The 10,939-nt window shown below is 36.2% G+C and overlaps 1 protein-coding gene across 4 annotated transcripts in view; it reads right to left on the bottom strand.

Annotated features, from left to right (window-relative positions):
* Nucleotides 1-790: 790 nt before the first annotated feature.
* LOC136026171 (uncharacterized) overlaps nt 791-10,939 on the bottom strand; it is a 149,493-nt gene continuing 139,344 nt past the window's right edge. For all 4 annotated transcript variants that reach the window (XM_065702492.1, XM_065702493.1, XM_065702494.1 and 1 more), the window contains 2 exons: nt 5,809-5,883; nt 791-1,415 (listed from right to left, as the gene is read on the bottom strand). In XM_065702492.1, the coding sequence (XP_065558564.1) occupies nt 1,207-1,415; nt 5,809-5,883 (284 nt within the window). In that variant the 3' untranslated portion in view covers nt 791-1,206. The remainder of the gene's footprint in view (nt 1,416-5,808; nt 5,884-10,939) is intronic.

Below are 10,939 nucleotides of genomic sequence, written 5' to 3'. Positions count from 1 at the left end.
TGTTTAGAAATGTTAACATTTAAGAATTATTCTAAGAAATTTATCAACTTGATCATAACAATAAAAAACACGTGGCTTATAATTTCAACATTTTTGGCTTATAAAATTCAAGAAATACATACCGTTTGAAAGTTCATGGATCGAGGAATCGGACAAATTCACAACGTTCAGATTTGAAATACCATCCAATCATTTCTCAGTACCGTTAAGTAGATCGCTAGCCATGAGCCAGAATTTGAACTCCTAAAACTTAAGTTTAATTATGCGTCCCACTAAACCAATATTATTTATTCGAAGCGTTTGACGGGACATAAACGATGTCAGAGGTAAAGAGGGTTGCTACTTGAGACGGTCTGGATTAGTTGTCGGGAGAGTAACGTCACATGTAAACAAAAAATTCAACCATTAAAAAAAGGAAAATAGAAAAATAGCAGGTAACCATATGCCGAGAACAAAAAGGGATAGTAATAGTGAATTATTATTGATATTCTTCGCCTGGTTGCAGTGGCGATAATTTACAAAAACTCAGGGAGCAGGGACGAACCGCAATTTTTCAAAAGTCCGGGGAAGCTATAGCTAGTCGGATAAGGTACCCTCCAACGTACTATCATTGTTTTTCCTAATGGAAGATAGCGTTCGGCAGTGACTTCATTTCTATAATGCACCAAGTCCCTTACTCTGAAGATGCATGTCATAAATACAGATATTTTGAAAATAATGGAAAGACAAGACTGCGGTCAGAGTCAATTTTTTTCTCTAAAACGGACATTTTTTAGATAAAACACACGGGTCAAAGCTACTTAAATACTTTTAATTTGCACAAGGAAGCATTTCACAAAAAATCGGCAATTAAGATATAAATCTTGCAAAAAAAGAAAATCTAGCAGTAGAAAATTAAGTATAGTAAAGGAATAATAATCTTGGAAAAAAGTAACAGTAAAATTTCCTTAAGTACAATCCAAATAATTGAAAAAAAAAAGATTTTTTACTTTGCTTATACCAACAAAACTTAAATAAAATTAGTTAACGCCATAAACTCACATGCAAAAGATACGAAGGTAAACAATAGTAATATAGAAAAAAAAGCGAAATATATTTCCCTCTATACGTATTGACATCGCCACATAGTTACAGTGAAAGCATGTTGCCAAAGATCACAAAGAGAATACATTAATATAAGTATCTTTCAAAGTAAATACTGATAGGTTATTTGGTTTCCTGTGGTGTCGAATCAGGGCGTTTTGGTGGACTTCCTGGGGGCGTAATTGGTTGTTTTGGTTTCACTGGTGATTTTGACAACCCTGGCTTTGAAACTGGAGCTTTTGATGATCCCGGCTTTGGAACAGGGGCTTTTGGGTTGGAAGAGGAAGCTCTAGTGGGGGCTACCTTTTTCGGAGGGGCAGGACCGTTGACACCTGAAATGATAGCAAAGAAGTTGGTAATGAGAAGCTAATATGGTCCTTAAATGTCAAGTCATTACTACAAACTAAGCAGCCTGATATACTGTCAAAATACAATCAAGCGCCGTATATAAGTATATAATCAGCGCCGTATCTGAGATTTTTTCCGGAGGGGGGGGGGGTAAAAGAAACTTAAAAACACATCACAAATTTGTTTATATTCATTCTTGTTAGGTTTTTACGAGTCGTACGAACATTTGGGGGGGGGGACAATACCTGGATACGACCTTGAAGATAATAATAACATTCATTATAAAAATAATAATATAAATAGTTATAATGGCCTAAATCCAAATGGCAGAAAAACAAACAAGCAAAAGAAGAAGCATTAGCAATTTTGAATATTTATTGGCCACACCCTTGCTATTTTAAACGATAGTAATTTATTACCATCTAAAATAAAGAAAAATAAAACATAAATCAGTGGAGGAAAACAAAGAAGATGAAGAATTTATGAATTTTTATCAATCAAAGCATTTAAAGTGAGTAGAGACCCCTTATATGTATCCAAACAGATAATGAGAACTATAAACAAAAACATATCGCAAAACCCTAGCTTTCTTGAACTCGAAAACTCTTAATTCAGTCCTCGAAAGTCTTGATTCCACTAGAATTCTAAGCAGACCCTAGAGACACTCTCTCAGAAACACAAGTAGGACAAGTTTCACAACTAGGAACTTTTCCCCTAAAGTTTTGCAAATAATAACACCGTGAATTATTTTGAGTTTCCCCTTTATTAAAGTGCAGAAAAGTAGATTATTTATTTTTCACAATAAAATACAAGTATATATCACTTTATATAATTGGTGAGTTTCTGTAACAACTAGCCAATCACATGAAGTTATACGACAGGCACTTGAAGCTAGTACTTGTACCATCGGAGTTCAATTGGTTTCTGATAGTGTATCAGGGCTGGATGATCAAATTGAAATTTAAAGAAAAGTTATTTTGTAAATAGAACGGAAGGGGACAAATGTTCTTCTCTGGCCCTCTCAAAAGCGTACACACTACTTTTTTCCCTTTTCTATGTCTGTCACCATAGAAGCTCTTTACCTACTTAAAACAAAAATTATTTCTTAGTTAAGAGTCACACAAAAGTGACGCTAGATGTTTCAAAATAATCACCACCTATAGTTTTCTGAGCCTAGCCAAATTTTATGATAAAATTAAGCTACTTGGGATAGAAATTTTACGTCATCTTAAAAAAAAAAAAACACGTCCAGATTTCGCTTGATAATTTAAACAGGGTATACTGTGGACGCATTTTCGCCCCGCTTCCGTTATGGATCAGAGTTGAACCGATAATTTTTCCGGCAGAAGAAATGGAAACAATAGAAAAATACTTAACTACCCTTAAGGTTATACTCACTTCTACAAATAATAGCAGAGTGAAAACTATTGGGCTTTTTCCCTTTATTGCACTGGAGGAAGCTAGAAATTGTATTAAACAAAAATAAACCTGTAAAACCCATCTAAAATAATCTTTCGTTATTTAGTGAAAAGTTGTTCGGAAGTCAGGCACGATCCTTCAAAAACACCCAATAATGTCCAAGTCTCTCCCAGTATGCTGTAATACAATAGAACTAGTTGTGATAGAAATTCAGTTTCGCTTTGGTGACTTGATTTTTCTTCGCCATGAAAAAAGAAAAGAAAAGATACTGAGCTACCCCTAGGGTTATAGTCCTTTCTATAAATAACAATACCCGAATTCTGTTAAGGTTTCCCCTCAGTGCAGTCCAGGAAAGTAAAACTGTTATTATAAAAAAAAGTAAGTAAAACTAGTATGTAAAATAAACTTTTATATCTTAGTGGAAATTCGTCCTTGTTTCAGGCAAGATGTTTCAAAATACAAACTATCCAGAATTTAAGCCTATCTTATTTGATTGAAAGCACACTTTTTAGCATTCCAAAGGGGGCAGTATTTTTCTCAAACCCTAGTTGTTCTTATCACTCTTTCTCTGTTTCCCATTTTGTTTTTTCCCCACTTGATTATTTTGACTATTTGACAAGTATCTCATTATTTCTGCCTATTTCGAAAGAAAAAACGTGTTGCAAACATTCTGGAAAAAATGCACATGTCGAACATCTAAAAAAAAATAAGGATGTGACGAATTTTATAAAAAAATAAAAATCGTGGGTGGAATACAAGATTCGCTTTTGTTTTGTCCCATCTTTATTCCCTTCCAAAAATTAAGTTGTATGCACTATTGATATTACTAATTACTGTCATCGATATTCTTAAAAATGTAGAAGTAATTTCAAAGAAATTCTAGTACAGCATCTGAATTGGATACCATAATCAAATAATATTACGAAAAAAAGAAGAATAAACAGAAACATCGTACAATGAAAGCTCCTCGTAAATAAGATGAAATTCGGTTTGATAAATTACATCTTTGTAAATCACTATATCTTCCTTGACAAATCAATAAAAGAACTCCTCTTTATAATAAAAAAGATTTCCAGGAAGAACTAATTAGAAGCCATAAGGTTGGCTTGGTTTTTGTGTTAGAAACGCCTAGTCTAGCGTTTTTCATTTTCCTTTGTCTTAATATGAAAGAAGGGGATGGACCGGTTACGGGCTCCCGTGAGTTCTGCCCCGGCTTAATTGGTAGCGTAGCTTGTCTTAATTGGCAAAAATGATAACGGGATCCATCATTTTCGGTGGATAAGGTGGAAAGTGAGGTCTATTGGGACCTCATGCCGCACGAAAAATATCCTTTTAACACGTTTTTGTCGAACAAAATCTTCAAACATTTAAACATTTCATAAATATCCCTCCTTCTGTAGTATTTCCTTTGGAAAAAATCGAAAAAACATAAAATTGTCCACCCTAGATTTCAAAATATACTATTTACCCCCCCCACCCCAATCACTGTCGTGAATTGGCACCACCAAACGCTGCCACATTTTTCTTATTCATTTTATAATGACGAAGACCCTGCCTTTCAATCATACAAACCAAGAAATTTAAACTATAATTTGCTAACGGTGGCTGTTGGATATATAGCCGATATATCCGTTTCGATTTTATTCACTGCCTTCTCAAATGTCGTCGCTTGTATTCCTTTTAATGTAGCAATTAGTTGCGAGAGGCTCGGAAGTAGAGGGAAGCGTGGTCTTTTCTTATGATCTTACATTTACTAATAATGAGACTAATAAAAGGAAGAAAGGCATAGTCTATTCTAATTATTCTATACATGAATTCAGGCAAGGCAAAACCTAATGTCCACATTCTGTGTATAAGTTTCCTAAGGTGTACAAGGTGTAAAAGCTTCATAAGAAGTCTACTATATGTCTACTAATAAGAAACTACCATTACTAATACTACATTATGTATTTACTAATAAGGAGAGTAATGAGGGATGGAAAGGTGGAGTCCCTTTTAATTGTCTTACACATGAATTAAGACAGGTGCTCTAATCTCCAAATTCTGTTCATAAGCTTCATAAGGTGTAAAATTCTTGTGATCCTTATTGCAACAGTTGGGATGAGGCTCCAAGGCGCAGCAAAATGACTAATCCACATAATATCGGGCAAAATCTAACAGAATATTCGGTGTTGGTTTTGATTTTCGTATACCAGTCACCCGAGTGTAAAAATTGACGTAAAGTTGAATATGTATTCTTGTCATGTATGTGTTCATGATTAAGTGATGTATTGATTACGATTATTCCTCAGTAAAACGAAACTAAATCTAGAAAAAATTTTACGCTTCATTATTGGTAAATTACATTAAAAATCAACGACGCTGCATTTTCTACCTACACCGAATTATTCACTTAAAATATTCATATTATTCTAACAAATATTATACTGGATTTAAAATCTAATACTATATAAACTTTAAACTGAAAAAGTAGATAAATAAAGTTTCCTACCGTTATATCTTCATGTGACGATTACGAGGGAGGAGTCAAAGATTCAAACTATCTGATTCAATAACTGTTGGACACATCAAGCGTTTTGATAGAAATCCGACACTGAACTTTTTCAGGGTTATATTCTATCTTTTTTGACAGACTATAGTCGGTAACATTTATTTTTAAAATCTGAAAAATTAACTTTTTACAAAAATTAATTTCAGCTATTAGCAACTAAAACGTCAGGGTAATTTGTGTCACTCATCTTTTATATTCTCCCGATTCAGTTTTTAATTCAATATCACATATTTTTATCACAATTTAATATTTTTAAGTTTTCATTTAATACTTCAAAATTTTCCTTAAATTCCCTAGCATAAATCAATTTTAATAGCGAAGAATGTGAATAGAGCTCTATTTCAATGTAAAACATTTTGAAAACAAAATAAAACCGAAGAAAATGTTTTCTAATGATTTCAACCTACCTCCGTTTTCCAAGACTGGTTTTGGCTTGGACAGCAATGCAACTCTCGGGAGTGGACGCGCCGTTCCAGGAGCAACTGGAAAGTAAAATTCTATATAAACACAATAATTGCAAAATCAAACAAGAGCTAAGAGCTCATATGGCACTTGTGACGAGGCAAGAAGAGCTAAGAGCCAAGAAATCATATGGTATGAGCTCTAGCAAAATTCAATGAATCAATAGATTGATTTAAAGGGAAAATCAGAGGCTTAATGCCGGTCAGGATTTAAAATAAGAGCTCTGAGTCACGATGTCCTTCTAAATATCAAAATTCATTAAGATCCGATCACCCACTCGTATATTATAAATACCTATTTTTTCTAATTTTTCCTCTCCCTTTAGCCCCCCAGATGGTCGAATCTGGGAAAACGACTTTATCAAGTCAATTTGTGCAGCTCCCTGACACGCCTACCCATTTTCATCGTCCTAGCACGTCCAAAAGTACCAAACTCGCCAAATCACTGAACACCTCCCCCAAACTCAACCAAAGAGAGCGAATCCAGTACGGTTCCGTCAATCACGTATCAAGAACATTTGCTTATTCTATCCACCAGGCTTCATCCCGATTCCTCCACTCCAAGTGTTTTCCAAGATTTCCCGCTCCAATTCTCCCCAATGTCAAAATATCTGGTCGGGATTTGAAATAAGAGCTCTGAGACATGAATTCCTTCTAAATATCAAACTTCATTAAGATCCGATCACCTATTCGTAAAATAAAAATACCCCAATTTTCACGTTTTCCAAGAATTCCGGTTTCCCCCTCCAACTCCCCCCAAAGTAAAAGGACCTGGTCGGAATTTAAAACTAGAGCTTTAAAGCGCAAGACCCTTCTAAATATCAAATTTCATTAAGATCTGGTCACCCTTTCGTAAGTTACAAATACCTCAATTTTCAAAATTTCCCTCCCCCCCCAACTCAACCAAAGACAGCAGACCCGGTCCGATTATGTCAGTAACGTGTCTTAGACAGGCTTTTATTCTTCTCATCCAGTTTCACCCTGATATCACCGCTTTAAGTATTTTCTAAGATTTCCGGTTCCCCTCAACTGCCCCCCCCCCCAATTACGCTGGATCCGGTTGATATTTAAAATAAGAGATCTGAGTCACTTCTAAATATGAAGTTTCATGAAGATCCGATCAGTCCTTCGTAAGTTAAAAATACATCATTTTTTTCTAATTTTTCAGAATTAACTCCCCCCCCCCCAAATAGAGCGGATCCGTTCCAATTATGTAAATCATGTATCTAAGACTTCTGCTTATTTTTCCCACCAAGTTTCATCCTGATCCATCCAATCTAAGCGTTTTCCATGATTTTAGGCCCCCCCCCACTCCAAACTCCCCCTGATGTCACCAGATCCGGTCAGGAATTAAAATAAGAGCTTTGAGACACGATATCGTTCTAAATATCAAATTTCATTGAGATCCGATCACCCGTTCGTAAGTTAAAAATACCTCATTTTTTCTAATTTTTCAGAATTAACCCCCCAACTACCCCAAAGAGAGCGGATTCGTTTCGATATGTCAATCATGTATCTAGGACTTATGCTTATTTTTCATTGAGATCCGATAACCCGTTCGTAAGTTAAAAATACTTCATTTTTTCTAATTCTTCAGAATTACCCCCCCCCCCAACTACCCCAAAGAGAGCGGATCCGTTACGGTTATGTCAATCATGTACCTAGGACTTGTGCTTGTTTTTTCCACCAAGTTTCATCCCGATCCCTCCACTCTAAGTGTTTTCCAAGTTTTAGGTTTCCCCCTCCCAACTCTCCCACCCCCCCCCCCCCCGATGTCACCAGATCTGTTCAGGATTTAAAATAAAAGCTTTGAGACACGATATCCTTCTAAATAGCAAATTTCTTTGAAATCCAATTACCCGTTCGTAAGTTAAAAATACCTCATTTTTTCTAATTTTTCAGAATTAACCCCCCCCCCCAAATACCCCAAAGAGAGCGGATCCATTCCGGTTATGTCAATCATGTGTCTAGGACTTGTGCTTATTTTTCCCACCAAGTTTCATTCCGATCCCTCCACTCTAAGTGTTTTCCAAGTTTTAGGTTTCCCCCTCCCAACTCCCCCCCAATGTCACCAGATCTGGTTGGGATTTAAAATAAGAGCTCTGAGACACGATATCCTTCTAAATATCAAATTTCATTGAGATCCGATCACCCGTTCGTAAGTTAAAAATACCTCATTTTTTCTAATTTTTCAGAATTAACCCCCCCCAACTACCCCAAAGAGAGCGGATTCGTTCCGGTTATGTCAATCATGTATCTAGGACTTGTGCTTATTTTTCCCACCAAGTTTCATCCCGATCCCTCCACTCTTAAGTGTTTTCCAAGTTTTAGGTTTCTCCCTTCCAACTCCTCCCCCCATGTCACCAGATCCGGTCGGGATTTAAAATAAGAGCTCTGAGACACGATAACCCGTTCGTAAGTTAAAAATACTTCATTTTTTCTAATTCTTCAGAATTAACCCCCCCCAACTACCCCAAAGAGAGCGGATCCGTTACAGTTATGTCAATCTTGTATCTAGGACTTGTGCTTGTTTTTCCCACCAAGTTTCATCTCGATCCCTCCACTCTAAGTGTTTTCCAAGTTTTAGGTTTCCCCCTCCCAACTCCCCCCCCCAATATCACCAGATCTGTTCAGGATTTAAAATAAAAGCTCTGAGACATGATATCCTTCTAAATAGCAAATTTCTTTGAGATCCGATTACCCGTTCGTAAGTTAAAAAAACCTCATTTTTTCTAATTTTTCAGAATTACCCCCCCCCCCCAAACTACCCCAAAGAGAGCGGATCCGTTCCGGTTATGTCAATCATGTGTCTAGGACTTGTGCTTATTTTTCCCACCAAGTTTCATCCCAATGCCTCCACTCTAAGTGTTTTCCAAGTTTTAGGTTTCCCCCTCCCAACTCCCTCCCCAATGTCACCAGATATGGTCAGGATTTAAAATAAGAGCTCTGAGACATGATATCCTTCTAGATATCAAATTTCATTGAGATTCGATCACCCGTTCGTAAGTTAAAAATACCTCATTTTTTCTAATTTTCCGAATTACCCACCCCCCTAGCTACCCCAAAGAGAGCGGATCCATTCCGGTATGTATCTCGGAGTTGTGCTTATTTTTCCCACCAAGTTTCATTCCAATCCCTTCACTCCAAGTGTTTCCAAGTTTTAGGTTTCCCCCTCCCAGCTCCCCCCCCCATGTCACCAGATTCGGTCGGGATTCAAAATAAGAGCTCTGAGACACGATATTCTTCTAAATATCAAATTTCATTGAGATCCGATCACCCGTTCGTAAGTTAAAAATACCTCATTTTTTCTAATTTTTCAGAATTACCCCCCCCCCCAACTGCCCCAAAGAAAGTGGATCCGTTCCGGTTATGTCAATCATGTATCTAAGACCTGTGCTTATTTTTCCCACCAAGTTTCATCCCGATCCCTCCACTCTAAGTGTCTTCCAAGTTTTAGGTTTCCCCCTCCCAACTCCCCCCTCCCAATGTCGCCAGATCTGTTCGGGATTTAAAATAAAATCTCTGAGACACGATATCCTTCTAAATATCAAATTTCATTGAGATCCGATCACCCGTTCGTAAGTTAAAAATACTTCAACTTTTCTATTTTTTCCGAATTAACGCCCCCCCCCCCCAGATGGTCAAATCGGGAAAACGACTATTTCTAATTTAATCTGGTCCGGTCCCTGATACACTTGCCAAATTTCATCGTCCTAGCTTACCTGGAAGTGCCTAAAGTAGCAAAACCGGGACCGACAGACAGACAGACCGACAGAATTTGCGATTGCTTTATGTCACTTGATCAATACCAAGTGCCATAAAAATTAGAATAACTAAACGATATAGAAAAGCACTTAGAGCGCACCAGGAAACAGCTGCAGATGAAAACAAACAGTCAAAATTTAAAGAACTTATTGGCAAAGCACTTGAAGTTCAACTTCCATCGTCTCTTCTTTAACCTGTTCAAAATTTTGCTTAGATAAAAGTAATTTGGTTTGTTGAATGATTTTTTAGAATAATTAAACGATATACAAAAGCATAATATATCATAAAACAAACCAGAAGAAAAGGGTCAAAATTAAAAAGAAACTTAAAACAAAACAAAATTAAAACAAGGCCGCGTCCAGTGGAGGAGGTGGGGGGGGGGTGTTGAAACAAGGTCCCCAAAAATATGTTCCCGAGTCAAAAAACGTAAAAAATATATACAAACAAATTTTTAATAGCTTTTTAAAAGTGTTTACCCCCCATCAAAAAAGAAAAAAAAAAAAAGTATGCGCTCTTGTTAGCAAAGCGCTTGAAATTCAATTCCCCTGATCTCTTGTTTAATCTAATCAACATTTTACGACGATTAAATCTATTTTTGATTTGACAAAGAAAAAAGAGGGAATACTTTTGTGTGCTTTAATTTGACGCCTGAATAACTTGAATACCCGAAGCAGTTTAAAATGGTCACTCATACAAAAAAGTTTCACACGAACAATTTTTACATTAAAAATCAATAGTTACTGAAATTACAATTTAATTATATTTTCAGTCAATATAACAAATAACAGTAATTACAAAACCAAAACAAAACATCAGTTTTGTTTTTCAATTTTGCTGTGCACTACGTCGAGCATAAGAAGAATTGTGTCAAAAGAGCAAAATAGGCACATATTCGAAAAAACAAATGTCTATCTAATCAAACGAGCAATGATTGTAAATATGTATATGATATATAAATTTCTTCTCGAAATGACTATATTTTTTTTTGCAATTTTGCATACTACCATTTTTCGGTATGAAAACGATCTAGATAGGTCATGACTTATCGAAAATTCGTTTACCCCAAGCAGTCCCCTAAACGGTTTTCATTTTGCTGACTGGAACCAGAGAATCTTGAGCTTAAATACTTGAAAAAGATGACATTGAGGCGGTAATCAGAGGCAATAAAAAAGAAGTGGTTTCTTTGCGAAACCGTTCTGTGCTAAGTGACAGTGTCAGCGTTGCCAACGCTCTAAAATGAATTGTACCGCTTTGCCAGCTAAAGTTGTCCCGCAAGAGATTAGTTTGTATTGTCTAAATACTACGTTAAAAA

Source organism: Artemia franciscana, chromosome 4 (assembly GCF_032884065.1).
Source record: "Artemia franciscana chromosome 4, ASM3288406v1, whole genome shotgun sequence".
NCBI lineage: Eukaryota > Metazoa > Arthropoda > Branchiopoda > Anostraca > Artemiidae > Artemia > Artemia franciscana.
The sequence above is the reverse complement of the archived record's forward strand: the minus strand, read 5'-3'. Positions and strand labels throughout refer to the sequence as shown.